Source organism: Bufo gargarizans, chromosome 8 (genome assembly GCF_014858855.1).
Source record: "Bufo gargarizans isolate SCDJY-AF-19 chromosome 8, ASM1485885v1, whole genome shotgun sequence".
NCBI classification, from domain to species: domain Eukaryota; kingdom Metazoa; phylum Chordata; class Amphibia; order Anura; family Bufonidae; genus Bufo; species Bufo gargarizans.
The window spans coordinates 117,787,705-117,813,315 of NC_058087.1; the positions used below are offsets into that span (position 1 = coordinate 117,787,705).

Sequence of the window (25,611 nt, forward strand, 5' to 3'; positions counted from 1 at the left end):
CTGCGGTACAACATCGCACTTCGCCATGAACTGTAAGGTCAGTGTGACATCCACAGAATGCGGTAGCACAGGACACAACACAGCTTTACACACTGGACCACCCTCTCAGGTATCATCCCAAGCAGAGGAGCATGACGGGAAGCAAATAAACAATGACAAACACTGCAGTAGTCACTTCTCACTGTACAGAGATCTGTAAAGGACTTGCAGGGGGGAAATCCTGATAATAAAATCTGCCTCGTCAGAGTTTATCCGGTCAGCCACCGAGATAAGGCGATCAAGGTATATGCAATCTTGAATGATAAAAGCAACCGGTGTTTAGCTAAATCCACCTTCTTCGACACCTTCAACATAGTAGGGCCCGGTTCTCCCTACTCCTTAAGGACATGTGTAGGTACCATTGAGACGGTGGGGAGGAAAGCAACTGGGTACAAGGTAGAGTCCATGGATGGTCAGACCTGCTTGTCACTGCCAACCATACTGGAGTGCAATCACATTCCTCACAACCGGTCTGAGATACCTACACCAGAGGTAGTGACATACCACCCTCACCTGAAGCGTATAGCTCACCTGATACCAAACTGAACCCAGAAGCCTACGAGTTCATAAGCCTAGAGGACAGATTAACGTTTCCCAAAAGGCTCTATACGCCCGGAGACTTGACCAAGGATGGGTCATCATAGGAGATGTCTGTCTAGGAGGAGCACACAAGCCAACCTCAGTCAACAGTATGCTCACCAGCACACTTCAAAATGGACGTCCTTCCTTTGTCCATTCCAGCCATGTCACAGCACTTTCCTGATAAAAGAATTGCCAAACAGCGCACCCGTGCCTTGTCCTTTTGCAGACACCTCCTGTGAAGACCACTCCTGCGATGGTGAGCAAGGTCAATTAGAGTGCACAGTTTTCCACAGGACAAGAGAAGACAGCAGGGTCGCAATGTCCATAGAAGACAGGCTGTTCTTGGAGATCATGGCTCAAGGAATAGCAAAAGACAAGTTAAAAAGCTTACCATTTAAAACCTGGAGACAACGCTTACCTAACAACAAAGAACTTGTCTACAGTCGATTTATCTCCCTCAAGCAGAAACTTCAGAGGACACCAGAGACGAAAGAACATTCCTTTACCCTCATGGAGAGAATATTCCAGAACAACCATGCAGAAATGGCACCCACGCTCCAAGACTCCGAAGAGGGTTGGTACTTAACCATATTCGGCATGTATCATCCTAAAAAAAACTGGGCAGATACGAGTAGTATTCGACTCGAGCACCAAGTGTGAAGGCGTCTTGCTAAATGATGTCTTACTGTCTGGTCCAAACCTCGACAACTTCTGGAGGTGCTTCCGCAGAGATTCCGTAGCATTTATGGCCGACATACAACAGATGTTCCACTGCTTACTCGTCAAGGAAGAACATAGACACTACTTGAGGTTCTAGTACAGTAACAACAACCCCAATGAAGACATTGTAGGGCACTAAGTAAGAGTGTCAATCTTCGGAAACAGTCCTTTCCCTGTAGTCGCTATCTACGGTCTCAGACATTCAGCCTGAGAGGGTGAAGCAAAGTATGGTTCAGATGCGAGATCCTTTATGGAAAAGGATTTCTATGTGGACGACTATTTGAAATCCACACCCACGAACGAGACCGCAATCAGTCTCTTGAAAAGGGCTCAAGAAATACTCGCTCAATCTAATGTGAGGTTGCACAAAATCGCCTCCAACAGCCGTGAGTTAATGTCACCACAAGACCATTCAAGAGATCTAAAGTATTTGGATCTTAGCACCGACTCCCTTACCATGCAGCGGAGACTCGTTTTGCTCTGGGATTTAAAGGCAGACACATTCACCTCTGAAGTCAGCAAGGGAGAAAAGCCCTTCATACAGAGAGGAGTTCTGTCCACCATAAACAACTTATATGATCTTCTGGGATTCATAGTGCCTGTTACCATCCAAGGTAAAATGATGTTAAGAGACTTCACCACAGAGACGCCCAATTGGGATGATCCGCTTCCCGCTGAGAAAAAGGACCTGTGGACAGGTTGGAAGAAGTCTCTCGAAGATTTGTCCAGCCTTCATGTGGCACAACCGTATGCTTCCGTGCCATCAACTGAAGTCAAGATGCAAAGACTATATATCTTCTGCGACGCTTCAGTCAAGGCAATCGCAGCCATACCATCCTTAAAGACCATTTATGTCAAAGAACAATGTCATATAGGGTTTGTCATGAGCCGGACCAAACTAGCGCCACTCCCCGAACACACGATTCCCAGACTAGAGCTCTGCGCCGCTGTGCTTGCAGTGGAGTTGGCCGAACTCATAACATCAGGAATGAACCTGCCAATTGAGGAAGTCGAATTCTACATGGACAGCAAGGTAGTCCTAGGCTATATTTGCAACAAACTCAGATGCTTTTATGTCTACGACTGTATGGGGTGCTAAGGATCAGGAGATACACTTGTCCTAAACAGTGGCACTACATGTCTACACAGCATAATCCTGCGGACGACGCAACTAGATCCATCGCACCAAACCACCTTAAGGACACAACATGGTTTACGGGTCCTGCATTCTTGTATCGTTCAATGTCTTGCAGTAACAGAGCCGACACGTTTCAGTTGGTAGACCCAGATGCAGATGAAGAAATCTGACTTTGCACCACCAACTTAAATCTCATCGTTTCGACAGTTTCTCCACCTGGATATCGCTTGTTCGTGCTATAGCCTGTCTAGTTCATATAGCTCAGTCTTACAAATCGACATTACCTGTAAGCCAGAAGCCCTGCAATGGTTGGCATCACTGCAAACACGCCTTTACCGCTGCTAATTTAGAAAAAGGCCAAAAACATAATAATTCGCACTATACAGCAAGAATGTTATGCTAAGGAAATAGACTACCTCAGCAAAGGTCAAACAGTCTCCAAGAATAGCGCTTTGAAGAAGCTTGATCCCATCATTGACCAAAATGGGTTGCTAAGAAAGAAGGATTCAGTGGTGGCGTCTGTTGACACCAGACGGTGAGTGTTCTGCCCATCAGGGTTAGGGAAAATGCTATTTGATGTCTGCTTTGGTTTTGCAATTTCTGTGGTGATTACTGTGGTTGTAGCACCATCTAGCAGTGTTAAATTGTATTGCATCTTTTTTTTCTTGTTTCAAAGACTGCTGTATTGGGGGTGCAAAGCATTGTGGGAGTGCAAAGCATCCTGGGAAAGAGAAGTCTTCGGAACACAGTACAGAGCTGCCCTCCTGCATATCTCCTTCTTAAACTCCACCATCCTGGTGAGAGATCTATCTTTGTTTCAGGGACATTATGTTATGCAGAGCTGTTCAGCGAGTTATCATTGTCTCAGGGAAGTTGTTACTGTTAGATGTTAGACATGTAGTCTTATGTTAGGCAGCCATTTTACCATGTGCTTTAGTGTTAATGTAATGTTATAGTACATGCAACTCTATGCTTAATACTTATACATGCTATTAGTATTTTTATAGTTTTACCAATCAATTGAGCAATCATCAAATACTCCTGTTTTGCCAATAAACAAGTTAGACTACAAACAACCAACCTCTTATTTGGAAGACAGGAATGGTTTATGCTGAATGTCAGACTGCACACTATGTGAACGTGTATGAAGACAGAACAGGGGTACCAGACATTGGTTCATATTACAAGGCTATACACCTCAACAGGTGGTTAGAATTGCTAAAACCAACAACTCGATCTCGAAGCCTGGGGGCAACAGTCCCTGGGATATCTGCTGCCCAAAGCCCTGTGGTTGCCTGTGGCAGGTATCCTTAGACACCCAGATTATGACCCACTACTCAGAGGCACTTGTCCTGTGTGGCAATCTCTAAGAGATACTCTAGTTCGTTGCCAGAACTGCCTGCAAACGGATACCATTTGTTTCTGGATCCGGATGCGGATCCGTTTGACAAATGCATTGAAATACCGGATCCGTCTCTCTGGTGTCACCCAGAAAAACGGATCCGGTATAAATATATTTTTTTCAATAACCGGATCCGGTTTGCGGCCAAATACCGTAAAAATGACTGAACTGAAGACATCCTGATGCATACTGAACAGAATGCTTTTCAATGCATTAGGACAAAACTTTTTTTTCCCCCGGTATTGAGCCCCTAGGACGGAACTCAATACTGGAAAACTTTAACGCTAGTGTGAAAGTACCTTAAGATTGACTCCCCCTACTGTGATGTTTGGGAAAAGTGTAACTATCTCCATTTCAGATCTGTTCCTCTGAGATCGCACACAATCTTTCTCAGTCTAGCAAGTGCTGGAGATGTGGGTACCATGTCGGCTCTCATTCACATATATGGTGGGAATGTCCCCTCATTAAGTCATACAGGAAGTATATTGAGCAGGCCATTCAGAAGATTTGCTCTCCCTCTTTTACACTCAGATTTGAATATGTGGCGTTGGCCAGACCTAGCGCTGCCTACCACCCATCTAAAAAGAATCTAATTTCTCATTTATTAGCAGCTGCCAAGTTCCTAATTCCTCTGCACTGGCTTAGCCAATCACTCCCCTCATCCAAAGAATGAGAAGGGAAAGTGAACCAACTATGTCAATTTGAAGAACTCACTAGCCTAGCCAATAGGACAAGAGACAGCTATCTTAAAACATGGTCTCCATGGCGACACTCTCAAGCTCATTAAATACAGGCTACCCCAATACCTAGACCTACATAAAGACCATCAAGAAGATTATCTGACGTGGGAGGACCACTGCAGCAGGTCTCTAATGACGATGATGAAACACAGGTGTCAACTGCTGCGGCTTTCTGCAGTGTGCAGACTAGCTAGGAGTGTAGGGGTGAGGAGAGGTTGGAAGATGATGTGGATGATGATGATGATGATGAGGTCCTAGACCTCACATGGCATCCAGGTCATGAGAGTGACACGTGCAGTTCGGAGGAAGAGGCGGGGGTCACGCAACGCCAGCCGTACAGCACAAGAAAGAACAGGGCGCAAAACCACAGCGGCCGGCCCCCAGCCAGTACATCTGCTATTGCCCACCATTTTGATGGACAGAGCACAACAAAGCCAGTGCAATGGCAGTTCTCCGGAAAATGTTCTGACGGCAGTCAGAGCCTGAAGAGAGGTATATATAAAAATAAAAAAAATGCCCATTATGGGCATAAACACCCATACTATTAAAATATAATAATATTTATCCCACATGGCAAATTCATCATTTTTGTCACTTCACCTTTCCCCCCCCAAAAAAAAAATCATAAAAAGTGATCAAAAAGTCGCATACACTTCAAAATAGTGTTACTGAAAAGTACAGATCGACCTGCAAAAAATGATCATCATACAACTACATAAACATAAATAGAAAAAAGTTGTTGAAATATTTTTTCAGCATTAAAACTAAGAAACTATACAAGTGTGGTATCATTGTAATCATACTTATCTGGAGAATGAAGGTAACAGGTCAATTTTACCGCATAGGGAATGTTGAGTTTTTTTTTCCCAATTCTACCCCATTTGATTTTTTTTCCAGCTCCCCACTACATCATATGCATGGTCAGTAAAAAAATTGTGGTGTGGAACAGACACATTCAAATCAATGGGTAAGTGTGCTGTCAGCAGAAAATGGATTTTCAGAAGATAGAAAACATCTATTGCTGAAACAAAGGCTCATCTGGAAATAAAGTACTAAGTGCTATTAGGCCATGGATTTACTTCAATAGCGATAGGTGACAGGATTTCCTTTAACCACCTCCGGACCGCCTAACGCAGATGTGCGGTCCGGAGGCGGCAGCGCTGCGCACAGTCACGCATATACGCGTCATCTCGCGAGACGCGAGATGACGCGAATATGCGCACGCGCATGCGCAGTTCGCGCCGGCATTTCGTAGAGGGGGGTCGGGTCACCAGCCTGTCAGCCAATGATCGCGGCTGGCAGGCTGGCGATTTAAAAAAAAAACAATCAATCAAAGGCCAGATATCAGATCATATTAGTAAATATGATCTGATATATGGCTGCCTGCTCCTCTGCTGGTTCTTTTCGTCGGTTGGATCCAGCAGAGGAGCAGGCTTCACAGTGAGTACACCAACACTACACATACTAGCCCCAGATCACCCCCCTGAACCCTAATTAACCCTTTGATCACCCCTTTGATCGCCCCTGTCAATCACTAGTGAAAGGAAAAAAGTGATCAGTGTAAACTGTCACTTTTTTTTCACTGGTATTGACCGTTAGGTTTTAGGTATAGTTTAGGCCCCTTGGTTAGGTAGTTAGCAATCAGTTAGCGCCCAGCCCACCGCACCGCAGTCCGTTATTCGCTGATTAGCATATCGCTAATCAGCATTTGTACTTTTATAGTATCTGGAAGTGATCAAAACTGATCACGGTCAGATCTATAATAGTACTAGTGTCACTTTAGTTCGCCCTCCACCCAAAACGCACTGTTTGCCCGATCAGTTTTTTTTTGATCACTGCACAATCACTTTACACGCACTGCGGCGATAAAAAAATCAGTTTTGATATTTTTTATCAACCGCAGCGGCCTCCGGTACTTCGCTAGCCTCCCCTTTGTAAGACAGGCTTGCTTTTTTTTTCTTGGGTAGTCTCAGGGAATACCCCTAAATTTAGTTGCCCAAAATGTCAAACAGGGGGTATTCCTCTGAAGAGGCCTACAGGCTTCTGACCCAGTCGGATGAGGAGTGGGAACCCTCATCTGATGAATCCAGCGGGTCAGAATACGAACCTGTAGAAAGCAGTGGCTCTCTGACCCAAAGTTCGGACGAGGAGGTTGAGGTCCCTGATAGAACCAGGCGTACCCGGCCCCGTGTCGCTAAACTGCAGGTTGCGCAGGATCCGCTTCAAGAGCAGCAGAGTGGGGCTGGTGCTGTCGGATTACGTGGTGAGGCATACACCAGCAGCCCAGCCCTCCCTGGACCTAGTACCAGCACTGCCGTACAACCTGGTGAAGTAGCGAGCACCAGAAGGGCAGTTGAAGCTGGCACGGTGGCACGTGCAGTAGTGACCCCGTCGCAGCCACCGCAAAGACGTGCCCGTAGAGCCCCTAGAATCCCAGAGGTGCTGGCAAACCCTGATTGGCAGTCCCCAACTTCAGCCGCACCCGTAGTTTGACCTTTCACTGCCCAGTCTGGAGTTCGGGTTGAGACAGCTCAGATCGGTTCGGCCCTGGGATTTTTTGAGCTGTTCTTGACTGCGGAGCTCTTAGACATAGTTGTGGCCGAAACAAACAGGTATGCCACACAATTTATCACCGCTAACCCGGGAAGCTTTTATGCCCAGCCTTTCCGGTGGAAACCAGTCCAAGTTTCCGAACTTAAAACTTTTCTGGGCCTCCTCCTCAACATGGGCCTGACAAAAAAAAGCATGAATTGCGGTCATATTGGTCCACGAACCCGATTCATCACATGCCCATGTTCTCTGCTGCTATGTCCAGGGCACGTTTTGAGGCCATCCTGCGTTTCCTGCACTTTAGTGACAACACCTCCTCCCGTCCCAGGGGCCACCCTGCTTTTGACCGGCTCCACAAAATTCGGCCCCTCATAGACCATTTCAACCAGAAATTTGCAGATTTGTATACCCCAGAGCAAATCTGATACATTTTACTGGGCGCCTTGGCTTCAAACAATACATCCCAAGCAAGCGCGCCCGGTATGGGGTCAAATTGTATAAGCTCTGTGACAGGGCCACAGGCTATACCCACAAATTTCGGATCTTTGAGGGAAAAGATCAGACCCTGGAGCCGGTCGGTTGCCCCGACTACCTGGGGAGCAGTGGGAAGACAGTTTGGGACTTGGTGTCACCCTTATTCGGCAAGGGGCACCATCTTTATGTGGACAATTTTTACACAAGTGTGGCCCTCTTTAGGCATTTGTTTCTGGAACGGATTGGCGCCTGTGGTACCGCGCGAACTAGTCGCGCGGGCTTCCCCCAACGGCTCGTTACCACCCGTCTTGCAAGGGGGCAGAGGGCCGCACTTTGTAACGAAGAACTGCTCGCGGTGAAATGGAGAGACAAGCGTGACGTTTACATGCTCTCCTCCATTCACGCAGACACGACAATACAAATTGAGCGAGCAACCCGTGTCATTGAAAAGCCCCTCTCAGTCCACGACTATAACCTTCACATGGGAGGGGTGGACTTCAATGACCAGATGTTGTCTCCGTATTTAGTTTCCCGCAGAACCAGACGCTGGTATAAGAAGGTGTCTGTATATTTAATTCAATTGGCTCTGTACAATAGTTTTGTTCTCTACAGTAAGACTGGGAGAACTGGATCCTTCCTCAAATTTCAGGAAGAGATCATCGAGAACCTCCTGTACCCAGGAGGTTCCGTGGCCCCATCCACCAGTGTAGTTAGCCGTCTACACGAGCGACATTTCCCCAATGTCGTTCCTGGTACCTCAACCCAACAGTCACCCCGAAAAAGATGTCGTGTCTGTAGCAGGAGTGGAATAAGGCGTGACACCCGCTATTTCTGTCCTGACCACCCTGCCCTATGCTTTGGAGAGTGTTTCCGGAAGTACCACTCACAGGTACACTATTAGCATAGGGATCATCTCACCAGGACAGGCACACAGGGCTATTAGGGCCCATTCACTCACTGCTGCTGCAAACGTCTCCTTTCACATGGGACAAAGTGCATAACGCACTTCGCCACATCTTTGGGCGATTTGCGCTTTGCACATTGACCCATGGGGAAGGAGAGGTTTGTTCTATAAAGGTAATAAAAAAAATTAAAAAAAACACCAGTAAGCAAAAGTTAATGTTCAGTTAAAAAAGTTAAAGTTTATATGTTCTGTTGCAAAGTTAATAAAATTATTGCGTTGCGGCCTGGTTTTTTCTTTTTTTTTTTTTACCTTCCAGGTGGACCAACCGATCGATTAGCTGCAGCACTGATGTGCATTCTGACAGAAGCATTGCACTGCTGTCAGATTACACGCAAGTCGGTGTATGCAGCGCTGCAAGACGAGATTTTCTCCTCTGCAGTAACAGATACGTTTGCCGAGGCATACGAGCTGAGGAGGAGGCGGCGTTCCTATGCTTTGGCAAACACTTTGTATATATATAAAAAAATATAAAAAATCCCGTCAATGATTTATTCATCCACATCGATTGATGTGAATGGAGAAATCTGGTTTGCCAGGGCATACGAGCTAAGTGGGTATGGATGTAAGGCGGAGCTCCTATGTCCTGGCAGACGCCTTTCCCCTCCATTTTTTTTTTGGGGGCAGAGATTTTTTCATCCACATTGATCGATGCGAATGAAGAAATCTGTGCCGTTCATTTTTTTCTTTCAGCCCAGAGGCTGAACGGAAAAAAAAAAATCTTATTACCTGTATGCTCAATATAAGGAGAATAGCAGAAACTCCTAATGCTGGCCATACATGTAATGATTGCGGAGACCCTCAAATGCCAGGGCAGTACAAACACCCCACAACTGACCCCATTTTGGAAAGAAGACACCCCAAGGTATTCGCTGAGGGGCATGAAAGATTTAAATTTTTGTCCTAAGTTAGCGGAAAGTGAGACTTTGTGAGAAAAAACAAAAAAAAAATTCTATGAACTTGCCAGGCCCCTCATTGGATACCTTGGGGTGTCTTCTTTCCAAAGTGGGGTCACATGTGGGGTATTTATACTGCCCTGGCTTTTTAGGGGCCCTAAAGCGTGAGAAGAAGTCTGGGATCCAAATGTCCAAAAATGCCCTCCTAAAAGGAATTTGGGCACCTTTGCGCATCTAGGCTGCAAAAAAGTGTGACACATCTGGTATCGCCGTACTCAGGAGAAGTTGGGGAATGTGTTTTGGGGTGTCATTTTACATATACCCATGCTGGGTGAGATAAACATCTTGATCAAATGCCAACTTTGTATAAAAAAATTGGAAAAGTTGTCTTTTGCCAGGATATTTCTCTCACCCAGCATGGGTATATGTAAAATGACACCCCAAAACACATTCCCCAACTTCTCCTGAGTACGGCGATACCACATGTGTGACACTTTTTTGCTGCCAAGGTGGGCAAAGGGGCACATATTCCAAAGTGCACCTTTCGGATTTCGCAGGCCATTTTTTACACATTTTGATTGCAAAGTACTTCTCACACATTTGGGCCCCTAAATTGCCAGGGCAGTATAACTACCCCACAAGTGACCCCATTTTGGAAAGAAGACACCCCAAGGTATTCCGTGAGGGGCATGGCGAGTTCCTAGAATTTTTTATCGCAAGTTAGTGGAATATGAGACTTTGTAAGGAAAAAAGAGAAAAAAAAAAATCATCATTTTCCGCTAACTTGTGACAAAAATAAATAAATTCTAGGAACTCGCAGTGCCCCTCACGGAATACCTTGGGGTGTCTTCTCTCCAAAATGGGGTCACTTGTGGCGTAGTTATACTGCCCTGGCATTTTAGGGGCCCAAATGTGTGAGAAGTACCTTGCAATCAAAATGTGTAAAAAATGGCCTGCGAAACCCGAAAGGTGCACTTTGGAATATGTGCCCCTTTGCCCACCTTGGCAGCAAAAAAGTGTGACACATCTGGTATCACCGTACTCAGGAGAAGTTGGGGAATGTGTTGTGGGGTGTCATTTTACATATACCCATGCTGGGTGAAAAAAATATCTTGGTCAAATGCCAACTTTGTATAAAAAAATGGGAAAAGTTGTCTTTTGCCAAGATATTTCTCTCACCCAGCATGGGTATATGTAAAATGACACCCCAAAACACATTCCCCAACTTCTCCTGAGTACGGCGATACCAGATGTGTGACACTTTTTTGATGCCAAGGTGGGCAAAGGGGCACATATTCCAAAGTGCACCTTTCGGATTTCACCGGTCATTTTTTACAGATTTTGATTGCAAAGTACTTCTCACACATATGGGCCCCTAAATTGCCAGGGCAGTATAACTACGCCACAAGTGACCCCATTTTGGAAAGAAAACACCCCAAGGTATTCTGTGAGGGGCATGGTGAGTTCCTAGAATTTTTTATTTTTTGTCGCAAGTTAGTGGAATATGAGACTTTGTAAGAAAAAATTAAATAAAAAAATCATCATAATTTTCCGCTAACTTGTGACAAAAAATAAAAAGTTCTATGAACTCACTATGCCCATCAGCGAATACCTTAGGGTGTCTACTTTCCGAAATGGGGTCATTTGTGGGGTTTTTCTACTGTTTGGGCATTGTAGAACCTCAGGAATCATGACAGGTGCTCAGAAAATCAGAGCTGTTTCAAAAAGCGGAAATTCACATTTTTGTACCATAGTGTGTAAACGCTATAACTTTTACCCAAACCATTTTTTTTTTTTTGCCCAAACATTTTTTTTTATCAAAGACATGTAGAACAATAAATTTGGCGAAAAATTTATATATGGATGTTGTTTTTTTTGCAAAATTTTACAGCTGAAAGTGAAAAATGTCATTTTTTTACAAAAAAATCGTTACATTTTGATTAATAACAAAAAATGTCAGCAGCAATAAAATACCACCAAATGAAAGCTCTATTAGTGAGAAGAAAAGGAGGTAAAATTCATTTGGGTGGTAAGTTGCATGACGGTGAAAGGAGTGTAGTGCCGAAGTGTAAAAAGTGCTCTGGTCATGAAGGGGGTTTCAGCTAGCGGGGCTGAAGTGGTTAAAAGGTGAAAAGGTCCTCTTAAAGGGGTATTCCCATCTTATACAATCTAGCGATATGCCCCCATTGTCTGAGATGAGAAAACCCCTTTAAAGCAAGAATGTTACTCTTAAATAAATTGACATTGAATACACCTCAAATAATTACAAAAAATATAAAAACTAATGCATGCTTACTTACATTTCCCATGGTGAAGCTACGCTTGAATACACAAAATATGTCATATATTAACACAGTCCCATCTTCCTGAATGCAGATAAGGTCTTCTGAAACAGTCCATCCCAGCTGTAAAACTTGACCACTATTCCACTTCTAAACAAACAAAATAAAAGTGTTTCAGTAAGGTATGGGTTTTTGGACATTTTGCACTTTTGGTAACCAGGACAATTTCCGCTGTTTCGTGCAAATAAAACCTTAAATAAAATTAAAAAATAAAAATAAAAAATCATACTAACCCCAACATAAAGTAGACACCAGGCACATTGTCAAAATGCCGCTCAACACTTTATGAACACAGACCCCTTAATGCAACCTTGCATCAAAGTGTAATTTTTTTAATTTATAAAAATTGCATTAATGTTGATTCTTGTGGGTAAATTGGTTCTCAAGCTGAAAGTTATATGCACTACACCTCCTAAAAATAAAATTTCAACATAAGCAGATTTCATAAATACTACTTAGATCTAAACTTAAATAAATTATGTATCTTCATAAAATCACCAGAACTGCAAAGACTAAAAATATAGTTTTCAGGACAGTAACAACTTAAAAATATAGGAATTAAGGCCATTGAAAAGTGAACCCACAATATTTACTAAAATCAAACAGCTGTCTTGGACTGTTGACAGCTAGGGATGAGCGATACTGTTTGATCACTGATGTTCTCTAACAAACCTCTAAGACCTTCACAGAACAGCTTTAGTTATACTGCGAATAAATTACACACAGGTGGACTCTATTTCCTAATTAAGTGACCTCTGAAGACAATGGGTCACACTGGATTTTATTTAGGGGTATCAGAGTATGGGGGACTCAATACAAATACACATCAAGGGGTAGGAATACTTTTTCAAGGCACTGTATAATTTACCACTTCTAGTCTGGATTAGGGTTTAAACGATTGAATCGAGTTATTCAAGACCAAAAAATCCTCGATGGAAATTTTTTGCATCAATAATTTGTTTATGTCATGTGACCACGGAGCAGGAGTGAAGCACTTGCCACCGCTCCGTGGTCACCCGCCGGCCCGCTCGCACTTTCCTCCTGACACATCATCAGGACATAGTGCACGTAAGCGTGCACTATAACCTGACGCTGTGTGACGTCAGGACGACAGTGCAGCCCACGGAAAAGAAGATGGACGAGCTGTGGAGAGGTGTCCCTATAGGAGAGGTATTTTATTTCACTGGCGCTGGGGACATGGCTAGGAGGGGGAGATAGTGGCACTCGGGGGCAAGCTGGTGGCTCTGAGGGGGCAGCTGGTGGCACTGGATGGAAGCTGTTGGCACTAAGGGGGGAGCCTGGTGGCACTAAGAGGGGAGCCTGGTGGCACTAAGAGGGGAGCCTGGTGGCACTAAGAGAGGAGCCTGGTGGCACTAAGAGGGGCTGATGAAAAAAGAAAAACGTTCTTTTAATTCGTTTATTGTTATTAGAGTACTCGATTAATCGTTGGATTAATCGATAGAATACTCGATTACAAAAACAATCGATAGCTGCAGCCCTAGTCTGGATACAAGATAAGAGCTGGTTGGGCATGAGGGCTTTCAAGTTCCGTAAGTTATTCTGGGGCACATCTCCTGACAGATGTTGCAGCTGGGTCTGTAGATCTTGCATCCTCATAGATTGACAAAGCTGGTGCCCCAGATGGTTCCATAAATGCTTAATTGTTGCAACAGATATTCCTAGGAAACCCTTGCTGTGTGTAGGAAAACATTATATTGCTAAAAAATGGCAGTAGGAAGCCCTGCCACGAGAGGCAACACATGTGGCTGCGGGACTTCCTGCAAAGATTGCAGAGTTGTTAGAGTCTTTCGTATGACTAATAGGGGTGACCAACTTTTATATGTGATGGCTCCCCAGATCATTATCATCTCGCTCCCTGGCACTCGCGTCGCTTCTGATGCCAGCACGACCGCCACTGCACCTACCCATCGTGCGGCTCAAACCAACCTCTGTTACATATCAAACATAGTAAACAGTGGAACAAAGGGTATACAAATAACAAAACAGGCTGCAGTATATACCACAGGCTTGTCTAATCCTGCATGCTGAGTTTTTCAGAAATCTGACTTTTGCATCTAGGTGTGTTATTTTTTTGTCATTGAGTGTATAATCATACACATTTATCACATGTGGTGAAAGCAATTACAGAAAATATACAAATGGCAAATTTGCCATTTGTATATTTTAAAAAAGAATTAAAAAAAATCTGAATGAAAGGTGATCAAAAAGTGATACATTCATTCCCAAATGGTAGCAAAAGAATCTACAGCTGTCCATACAAGCCCTCACACAGCTGTGAAGATGGAAATAAAAAAAGTTAAGGGTGTAAAAGTTTGGCAATGCAAAGAAAAACTTTTTTCAAAAAGTTTTTTTTTTTTCGGTAGTAAAACATTATAAAAATTAAATAAGGTCATCATGTATTTTTGACTTTTTCCCCCAGATATGGTAAATGGAATAGCATCAAGACAAAATACCAAAATACAACCTTTCCGTAAAAAAAAAAAAAAAAAATTCTCTCTGGATACGTGAATGAGAAAGTGCAAAAAAAGTTATGACCATTTGGAGGAAATATAAAAAATCTAAAATGAAAAAAACGATTACGGTAGACCACATGCATATTTTGATTAGCTTTTTTGCATTCACTTTTGATGTGTTTTTTAAAAAGCAAAACATAAAAAGTAACGTTTAAACCTGGCCTCGGGTCTAAATAAGCACATCTTAGGCCCCTTTCACACGGGCGAGTTTTCCACGCGGGTGCGATGTGTGCAGTGAACGTATTGCACCCACACTGAATCCTGACCCATTCATTTCTATGGGGCTGTGCACATGAGCGTTGATTTTCACGCATCACTTGTGCGTTGAGTGAAAATCGCAGCATGCTCTATATTGTGCGATTTTCACGCGACGCAGGCCCCATAGAAGTAAATGGGGTGCGTGAAAATCGTATAGCATCCGCAAGCAAGTGCGGATGCGGTGCGATTTTCACGCATGGTTGCTAGGTGACAGTCCATTCACTGTATTATTTTCCCTTATAACATGGTTAAAAGGGAAAATAATAGCATTCTGAATACAGAATGCATAGTATAATAGAGGGGTTAAAAAAAAAAGAAAAAGTTAACTCACCTTTTTGATCGCGTAGTTCCCGGTCTCTTTACTTCTTGAATGATGAGCTGTGGGCTAACGGACCTGTGGTGACGTCAGATCACATGCTCCATCACCACGGTGATGGACAATGTGATTGGAGCATGTGATCTGATGTCACCAAAGGTCATTTAGCCCACAGCTCATTCAAGAAGTAAAGAGACCGGGAACTACGCGATCAAGAGGAGAAGGTGAGTTAACTTTTTTTACTTTTTTTTAACCCCTCCAGCCCTATTATACTATGCATTCTGTATTCAGAATGCTATTATTTTCCCTTATAACCATGTTATAAGGGAAAATAATACAATCTTCAGAACATCAATCCCAAGCCCGAACTTTTGTGAAGAAGTTCGGGTTTGGGTACCAAACATGCGCGATTTTTCTCACGTGAGTGCAAAACGCATTACAATGTTTTGCACTCGCATGGAAAAATCACGCATTTTCCCTCAACGCACCCGCCTCTTATCCGGGTCAAAGATAAAGACACCCGTGTGAAAGAGGCCTTAGGGTAATAGCGGCAAGGAACTCCCGCAGGCTGTTCTGGCGGGTGAACAGCCTGTCGGATCTGTGCTGCCACTAGTATTGTAGTTTTATTCCGGCCGACTCTCAGCATGTTTGCTGTGCTGTCGCCGGAACTCCGGCCAACCCCCATTATAATCAATGGGGCCAGAGAGGTAGTTCGGGGGCACGCGTGCACTAGCGGCAGCACGGATCCGACAGGCTGTTCACATGCCGGAGTTCCTTGCCTCTAGTGTGAAACTAGCCTTATATTTTGTTTTTGAATACAAATTACCTCCATTAGAACCACTTTTTTTATTATAGCTGTGAATTAGGAGGACGTCATAATATATCCAATGATCAGCCATAATTCCATATTTGGGACATTTCACTACATCTGCAAGAATGTCGTTTTGTAAAGGTTTAACAAAAGCATCTATCGCCTGATGCATGACCTTTCAATAGAATTCTGTCCAACTTTCCAATTGTATTATCTATTGTTAAGCTCTCAATGTTCTCTCATGAATCTCTTCTGTCTCCTTCTCTGACCCTAGCATTTTCTTTCATTTTGAACCAGTTCTTTCTTTTTGATGTACCCCTGTGTTTTGCGTACTACGGTGCAGTCATGCTGGAACAGAAAAAGGACTTCCCCAAACTTTTCCCACAAGGTTGGAAACATACAATTGTGCAAAATGTCTTGGTATGCTGAAAGATTAAGATTTCCCTTCACTGGAACTAAGGGGTATCTGTTCCAGTGTTTTAAGAGCACAAGCTCTTGTTAATGTATACACTTAGGTATATATGAGCTTTGCATACCATACGATATTATTTTTACAGTGTTGTATGTGTAAAACTCTGCTTTGATGTGTATTTTAGGTCCAAACGTTTGTTATGATGCATTCTTTTTTTAACAATTCCTGTTGGTCACAAAGTTACCAGAAGTTGGGCATCATTAGATCGTCTGTTTTCAGAAAATATATAGGTTTTGAGGTGCACTTACTTTTCGAGGACCCTGTATTTTATAGGTTTCTACCAGCTTAACCCTCTTATGACCGGGCCTAAAAAAGGCCTGAATGTCCAGGCAACTTTTTGTAATTTTGTGCACGTGGTGGTTTAGTGACCCTAGCTTTTTAATTTGTTTGACTACCAAAATAATTTTTGCAATTTTTTTTTCACTTGAGACTTTTTTTTGAGGACTTTAGAATTGTATTTATTTTTTAGGTTTAATTTGGAGGAAAACCGCTAATTTTTAACTGAAAAAGTAATTTTTAATCATAGCTTTTTAATTAAATATTAAAACTGACACAAAAATTTATTATAGCAATATATTTCCTATATTGGGACGATCATTTTGATATATAACATGTATAGGTTTGATTGAACGGGGCGACTATAGTTACAGTTGTCCATTGGCGACTGCATATTTATTTATTTATTCTTTGTAATTTTTACTTACCGTATTTTTCGCCCTATGAGACGCACCGGCCCATAAGACACACCTAGGTTTTTGAGGAGGAAAATAAGAAAAAACTTTTTTTTACCAAAAGGTGTGCTTTTGGTGGGTTTGAACTAATGGCGGTCTGTGCATGACACTATTATGGGGGATCTGTGGATGATACACTGTTATGGGGTGGGGGATTTGTGGATGGCAGTGTTATGTGGGGAGCTGTGGATAGCTTTATGATGGAGGGGTCTGTGGATGGCATTATGATGGTGGGGGTGGGGGGAGGAATCTGTGGATGGCATTATGATGGTGGGGGGGAATCTGTGGATGGCACTGTTATGGGGTAGTGGATCTGTGGATGACACTGCTATATGTGTCATCCACAGGTCCCCTCATAACAGTCCCTTCCACAGATACCACCCATCATCATGCCATCCACAGACCCCCCCATCATAATGCCATCCACAGATCCCCCCCACCATCATAATGCCATTCACAGATTCCCCATCATAATGCCATCCACAGACCCTCCCCCATTATCCCATCCAGAGATCCCTAAGGAGGGGCTGTAGTAGGCGGGGAGAGCGGCGGGCAGTGCAGGCACTGTACTCTGGCCCCACCGCTCAGTATGTACTGTATTATACCTAGTGTTAATCATAATATCTAAACTGCGCTCCCCCTGCTCCCCATCTGTACCATAGTTACTGGTACATGTCACACTCCGTCTCCTGTAGTAAGTGTTAGCAGGCAGGCCGGGCTGCAGGCGGCCGTAACTCACTGAGGTCACGTACCTGCTCCACCTACTTCATTCATAAAGTAGGCGGAGCAGGCACGTGACCTCAGTGAGTTACGGCCGCCTGCTAGCGCTAGTACAGTACAGATGGGGAGCGCAGTTTAGATATTATGATTAACAGTAGGTATAATACAGTGCACTGCCCGCCGCTCTCCCCGCCTACTACAGACCCTCCTCACTAATACATTGCAGTCTGCGATGCTGCAGCATCGCAGACTGCGATGTAAATTGCCAGCATTCGCCCCATAAGACACACTTTTCCCCCACTTTTTTTTTTTGGGGGGGGGGGGGGGTGCGTCTTATGGGGTGAAAAATACGGTATATTTTAATTTATTTTTGGCACATAATATGTCGACCAGGAGGTCATTAAAATACCTCTGGAGGGCACTGACATTTTTTTTCACTGTTTCCACTGCAGCTCTGCTCCTGCCCCTGACACCCGTGGCAGTCACGTGACCGCCAAGACTAACAGAGGAAGAGGCTCGGGCGCTTCCCGTTTCCCCTCCGTCCTCCTGCATCTATCTTCTGCTGGCACAGGAGAAGGCAGAAGCAGTAATAAACCGCTCCTGTGTTTTCCTCAGGGTCCCCGCTGTGTCTGTCAGCCAGGACACAACCTGCTCCTGCTAGATAGCAGGAGCTTTAATTGCAGCGTTGTGATTAAGGCGCTGCCTTCTTGTGTATATACATGCTATCTGCACAGGGAATGTGCAGATAGGACGTATATACCCAGTGAGCAGTCGGGAAGGGGTTAAAATCAAATTTTAAGTCTTTCCAGTTTTGGTGATTTTATGAAGATGTGCATGTAAATTTAGGCCTAACTTGTATTTATGAACATCTATTTTTTAAGAGATGTGCTCAATATAATTAAGTGTTTGGAATACACTTACATCCACTAATAGAAACTTTTTTTTTGCAATTTTAATAAATAAATGTCAAAACTGTGAAAATTGTCCTGGCTACCAAAGGTGCAAAATGTCCAAACAAACCAGACAGCGAAGGGGTAAAAGGGGTTGTCCCATCTTGCTGTCTGCCTAGTTCCAATTTACTACAATAGGAGTTACTAATCACTGTGTAAATGGCGAGATGAGACAACCCTTCAGTTTGATAAGAATTTAGCTATAATGGGTGTTTATGAGCTGACAGGAGATAGGTGCTACAGATCCTGATATCAGAACAGTTCCATAAGGTATTCACTGAAAAGCAGAAAGAAATGGTCTGCAAAGACACTAAAAATAAAAGGCTATTGAAAATTTTTAATAACAACCAAATAAAAAAAAAATGATATCGGCCCAAAATGAGTAAAATGCAATGATAAAAAAAAAAAAAAACACTGCCTTCGAAGGTGTTCATAGCCATTAACAGTAAAAAATGTGCAATGATGATAAGATCAGGGCCAAATCACTATGGGTAGGTCATAAATTGTAATAATGGGGCAACCATTTAATCATAGCCAGATTCAGAATAAAGGGGTTGGCTACTTTGTTAATGTTTAGCAATAGCCCATAAACTGTTGATGTGACATATAGTATCAGTATAGTATCAGCAGCATGAGTTTCATTATGTGGACTTTCAAGTATAAAGTTCAATTATTTGGCACTGACTTAGGGTCCATTTAAACGTCCGCAGTGCTTTGCGGATTCGCAAAACACCGGGCTGGCACCCCAATAGAAATGCCTATTCTTGTCCGCAGCTGCGGACGAGAATAGGACATGTTCTATTTTTTTGCGGAGCCGCGGACCAGAAATGCGGATGCAGACAGCACACTGTGTGCTGTCTGCATCTTGTCCGTCCCCATAGCAAATAAATGGGTCTGCAACTGTTCTGCATAATTGCGGAACGGATCCAGACCCAAAGTGCGGACGTGTGAAAGGACCCTGAAGGGGGTTTTCTGGTACTTAGACACTGATTACACCATCAGAATAGGTCATACAGATCAGATTGTTGTGGAACTCACACCTGGCAACCCCACATATAAGCTGCCAGCCCCAGAGACTATATAGTGGACGGAGTGGAAGATTCCATCCACTGTGTGGTGGCTGTGCCAGGTTACGGCAGCTCAGCTTCCTTTCAAATAAACGGGAGATAAGCTGCAGTACTTAGGTGCGTGAAACCACAAAGTGGATGGAGCCTTCTGCTTCTCTCTCAGTCCACTGTATAGTTTCTGGGAGCTGCCCAAAATAGCTGATTATTATCACTCACCTATCTGATCTTGATGACCTACTGACAGGACAGGTCATCAATATCTAGGTACCAAAAAACCCTTTTAAGTGCTGGACTTTTGTTTTTTCCTAACTAATGTTTAATTACATCTGCTTTGTTAAACATACTTACCGGCAAAGAGGATAAAAGGATACCAGATGCTGTATAAATCTCCAACGCAGGCCTTGAACTGCTGGCTCTTTCTTTTGTCAAATAATTTTTCATAAAGGCTGGGAAGAAAATAGCATAATATCAAGTTTACTCTTACAATCTTAACAGACCCGTGAAATTTTTTGGATTGGATTCCTTCACAGAATCACAATTTAGTGTGGTGTTTCACAGGTTTAGAAAAATAGAAAACACGTCTACGAAATTATTTGAGAATTTTTCACTATGAATTGTACTATATTGAATGGTAATATCCTCCCAACAGAAGTTACTGAATCCTAAAGTCTGTATTACACATTGGTATTTTATTTTCCTATAACATCCATTTTAGAGATGCAAATGTGGTTAGTCACTTCGGCATGGCAGTGTGAAACAGCAGAAGTGCAGAGCTCCAGCCACTGTAACAGTTACCAGAACACACTGACTGGCCCTGGCTCAGGAAGAATACTGGCAGCATATCCTCAGCACCTCGGACACCCATCAGGCACTTTTCCCTGGCGCCTCCCCAATGGCACTGACAGGAGGGCATACCCGCCCCCTGGACAGGAAACAACACTGGAGCTCCAGATTAAAAAGGCCTCCTCTCCATACCTAAGCCAGTGTTGTTTCCTGTCCCCGGACGGCGTGTATGCTCCAGCGGTTCTACAAGACAGTGCACGGCCTTACTTTTATCCCAAGCTCGGGAGGGCCATTGCAGAGTTCGCAGGTTCTGGGGATGCTCCGGCTCCCTCCTCCGAACTTAGGCATAAGTCCAGCCCCGGGATTCTTACCCTGTTTAGGGTTATGGATCCGACGCAGTAAGCATCTAAGCAGGCAGAGCCTTCTCTGGGGCAGGAGGAGGTCCAGGAGCGTATTGCGTCATGATGCGATGATACGTTGAGCGTCATGACGTCACGCGTATACGGCCGCATCGGTGAAGCGCTTCATGGCGGGTAATTTAAAAAGAGGATTGTGTCGGCTACATTCTGTGGCTCTCCCTCTCCTCCTGCATGATGTCAGCTCCCCAGGATGATGCGGCCCACAAGCCTGTGGATCCTTAAAGCACCCTCAGCCCAGTAAGCCTCCTCTCCTGCTTAACTCTTCATCCTATTTCTATAACACTGAATAGGTGTTGGTGGTGGAGGTTAATAAAACGTACGTGTATTCTAGCTCCATGTTTTAATATTGATTTTTAGGGCAGAGAAACCTCCACTACCAAGACGCAGGGAGATTCGGTACGAAAGAAGTGTGCTATATGCTGAAAATCTTTTGTCTCCAAGTCCAAGAAGTCTCTCTGTGGGAAATGTACAGATAAAGTGGTATCGGAAGAATCTCCCTCTTTTTTGGAATCTATGAGGAAAATGATTAGAGCGGTGGAGTCAAAGCTACCTCCCTTGTCCCCACAGGCTTCTACCTCTCACAGAGCACACAGTTCCCCATTATATGAACCTGATATCGATGAAGAGGAAGTGTTTGACAGCTCTGACTCCTCCAAGGTCGGGTTTGGGAAACTGTTATTTCTACCAGAAGAGTCGCAGAGCCTTCTTAAAACAATAAGGGCGACAATGAATATAGAAGATCCTAAGGAAAGTCAATCAGTGCAGGACCAGATGTTTCAGGGTCTGGGAGAGAGAAGAAAGCGTGTCTTGCTGCTACACGATAGTATAAGAGATTTAATCTCTAGAGAATGGAGAGACCCAGAAAGGAGAACCCCGGTTACGAACTCCTTTAAAAGAAAATATCTATTTGCAGACTCTGATGCGACCCTATAGAATAAAACTCCCAGAGTCGATGCATTAATAGCCCGCATCTCAAAGAAAGAGTCTCTATGTGATCCCATGGATAAAAAATGTGAGAGCTTGCTCAGGAGAGCATGAGAGATTAATACTGCGATGCTGAGGCTCAGTATTTCTTCCACTTGCATGGCCATGTCCTTGCTGGTATGGCTAAATCAGTTAGAAAATCATCTGACAGCTGATACCCCCAGTGAAGAAATCCTTGCATCCATACCGACATTAAAACAAGAAACTAACTCTCTAGCCAATGCCTCAGCTGATTTAGTAAGGTTGTCTGCCAGATCAGCATCAATTTCCAATGCAGCAAGAAGGACAGTCTGGCTTTGCTCCTGGTCAGGGGACATGGCATAAAAAAATTAAAAAATAAATAAATCGCCTGTGTTCCATACCATGTGAAGGAGATAGTCTTTTTGGGTCTGTTCTTGACAACATCCTCGAAAAAGCTTCTGACAGGAAAAAAAGATTCCCTACAGAAAGTAGTTTTTTTCAGCGGAGGCGGTCCTTTTGGAACCAGAAAAATAAACAGAACAGACCAGAAGAAAAGGGATTACTCTAATAGATGGCAATCCACAAGAGGAAGGGGAAAAGGCTTCCTTTTTAATCCAGACAAAATCCTTCCAATGACGCCAGAGGTCCTGTCGGAGCAAGATTGAGAAATTTTGTTCCAGAGTGGAAGAAAATAAACACTTGTCCCTGGATTTTAAACTCCATTCAGGAAGGTTTCAGCCTGGAGTTCAATTCCTATCCAGGAGCCCACTTATTAAATCAACCGTCCAATACCCCAGAAAGAATAGCAACTGTCTCTATAGGCAGAAATATCTGTTCTTCAGGGCACCAACAATAAAAGGGATTTTATTCCCCAGATTTTTTGATCAAGAAGCCGGGAGGGTCTTTCAGACTCATAATAAATTTGAAGGGTCTAAACAGGTAACGTACAAAAGATTCAAGATGGAGACCATCAGGTCAACCATAAACAGTCTTTCGCACAATTGCTATATGATAACGATAGATCTACAGGATGCATACGACCACGTGCCAATCCTTAAGAAACATTAAAAATACCTAAGGATTGCAGTCTACATAGGAAGCCGCCTTCATAATTTCCAGTTCCAAGCCCTGCCCTTCAGGTTATCTTCAGCTTCGAGAATTTTTTCCAAGGCAATATCAGAGATAACAGCCTTTCTCCATGTACAGGGAATCCTCATAATACCCCATTTTAACTATTTCCTAGTCGCAGCCAGGACAGAAGATGAGCTTCTACTCCATCTAGATCAGGTGAAAGAAACCTTTCTTTCCCTAGGATGGATTACAAACCATTAAAAAAGTAAAATTTCATCCCTGCTCGGCAAAAAGTATTTCTGGGTATTCTACTAGACTCAAGCCTTCAGATGTCCTTTCTGCCAGAAGAAAAACAAAGGATTATAGATAACACAAAAAAAAATAAAAAAATAAAAAACATTGCAAATTGAAAACTTCCACGATCAGAAACATCATGGTCTCCTAACATCCTCTATTCCTGCAGTCAGATGGGTGCAAAGCCATACAAGAAGACTACAATCCTTTCTTCTAAAATCCTGGGACGGTACTCAAACCTCATTGGAAAAGAAGGTAAGCCTACCATCAGAAGTGTTACAGTCCCTAGCCTGGTGGAGAATAAAAGGAAATTTACAAAACAGGAGTTGGCTGTCACTACAGACGCCAGCAGCAGAGGCTGGGGAGGACATGCAGCAGACCTAATAGTCCAAGGTCTTTGGGATGAATGTGACAACAGCCTTGTCCAACCAAAGAGAACTTATGGCAGTATACAGGTTGTACTAGCTCTTCAGGCAAAGATACCTCTACGGCAAGTAAAGATCCTGTCGCACAATATAACCACAGTCGCTTACATAAACAGACAGGGTGGCACGCGAAACAAAGCTCTGGCGGAGATCGCAAGAAGGATTATTGTATGGGCAGAGAGACATCTGACTTCCCTATCAGCAGTCCATCTAAAAGGAAGCGAAAATCTAGTGGCAGACTACTTAAGCAGGCAGAGTCCTGATGAAGGTGGCGGAAGAACGAGCTCAGGTGATCACGATCGCTCCTTACTGGCCAAGGAGAGCCTGGTTCTCTCTGCTTCTAGATCTATCAGGAGGGAAATACTTGACTCTCCCGACACTTCCAAATCTGTTATTTCAGGGACCAGTTCTACCACCCCGTGGTGTCTCAGCTCAGATTGACGGATTGGAGGTTGAACGCTTAAACCTGAAAAATAAAGGACTCTCTGATCCGGTAATCTCAACCATGCTAGAAGGAAGAAAGACAGTGACCTCTAAGATTTATCTTAGGGCTTGGAAGGCCTTTCTTGCCTACGCAAGGATCAGGGACTGTCTTCAACTCCTCACCGATGTTCCTATTATTTTAGATTTCTTTCAGTCAGGATTAGACAAGAGTCTAAAGCCCTCTACCCTAAAAGTTTAGATATCAGCCCTCAGTGTTTTTTTTTGGATGTGAAACTGGTGGAGCACCCTTTGATAAAACGATTTTATAAAGGCGCAGTAAGAATCTCTCCAGCAGTACGTTCTACCATTCCAGTGTGGGACCTCAATCTGGTTCTCACAGTCTTGAAGGACTCTCCGTTCGAACCTATTAATACTATTCCCATTAAGCGTTTGTCATTCAAATCCGCCTTTCTTTTAGCAATAACAACTGTGAAAAGAGTAGGTAAGATCCAGGCCTTCTCTTGTTGCATTCCGTATCTGAGAATTCTAGATGACCGCATAATCCTTAAACACTGCCCATCCGTCCTTCCAAAAGTGGTGTCTGAATTCCATTGCAATCAGGAGGTGATTTTAACATTCTTTTGTGCTTCACCTTCCACAGACCAGGAAAGGAAACTCCATAATCTGGATGTAAGACACTGCTTGCTATGTTATCTGGAAAGATCAAAGGAATTCAGGCAGTCAGATCACCTACTTCTCCAGTTCCAGGGGCCTAATAAAGGTCTTGCAGCCAGAAAACCTACAATTGCTCGATTTATTAGAGACACTATCTTCTTGTGTTATACCAGCAAGAATCTGATTGCTCCACAAGGGCTTAAGGCCCACTCAACCCGAGCTATGTCAGCCTCTTGGGCAGAGAACGCCACAGTATCAATTGATCAGATTTGAAAGGTGGCGACCTGGGCCAATCCCATGACCTTTTTAGGCACTACAGGTTGGATGTGGCTCATAATCAGGACTTGTCCTTCGGACGTAGAATCCTTTCTACAGTGGTCCCTCCCTAATGTATAACTATTCTCTGTTATTCCTCCTGTTAGTGCCATTGGGGGGAGGGGGAAAAGGGTTAATTACTCTTACCGGTAATTGGATTTTCTATTAGCCTCCCCAATGGAACTGGGAGTTACATAGTAACATAGTACATAAGGCCGAAAAAAGACATTTGTCCATCCAGTTCGGCCTGTCATCCTGCAAGTTGATCCAGAGGAAGGCAAAAAAACCCTGTGAGGTAGAAGCCAATTTTCCTCACTTTAGGGGAATAAAAATTCCTTCCGACTCCAATCAGGCAATCAGAATAAATCCCTGGATCAACTATATCTCTCTAGTAGCTATAGCCTGTAATATTATTACGCTCCAGAAATACATCCAGGCCCCTTTTGAATTCCTTTATTGTACTCACCGTCCCTTAGTTGATTTACTTCTAGTAAGAATGTGTGATTACCTTGATGTATTGTACTGAAAATTTGGTTAATAATAATAATTTGTTCTGCA

General features: G+C 43.6%; 1 protein-coding gene across 3 annotated transcripts in view; it reads right to left on the reverse strand.

The window, feature by feature from the left end:
- VPS16 (VPS16 core subunit of CORVET and HOPS complexes) overlaps positions 1-25,611 on the reverse strand; it is a 517,606-nt gene that overhangs the window by 391,219 nt on the left and 100,776 nt on the right. For all 3 annotated transcript variants that reach the window (XM_044302613.1, XM_044302614.1, XM_044302612.1), the window contains exons 3-4: positions 20,052-20,149; positions 11,803-11,934 (exon numbers count right to left, since the gene is read on the reverse strand). In XM_044302613.1, coding sequence (XP_044158548.1) covers positions 11,803-11,934; positions 20,052-20,149 — 230 coding nt within the window. The remainder of the gene's footprint in view (positions 1-11,802; positions 11,935-20,051; positions 20,150-25,611) is intronic.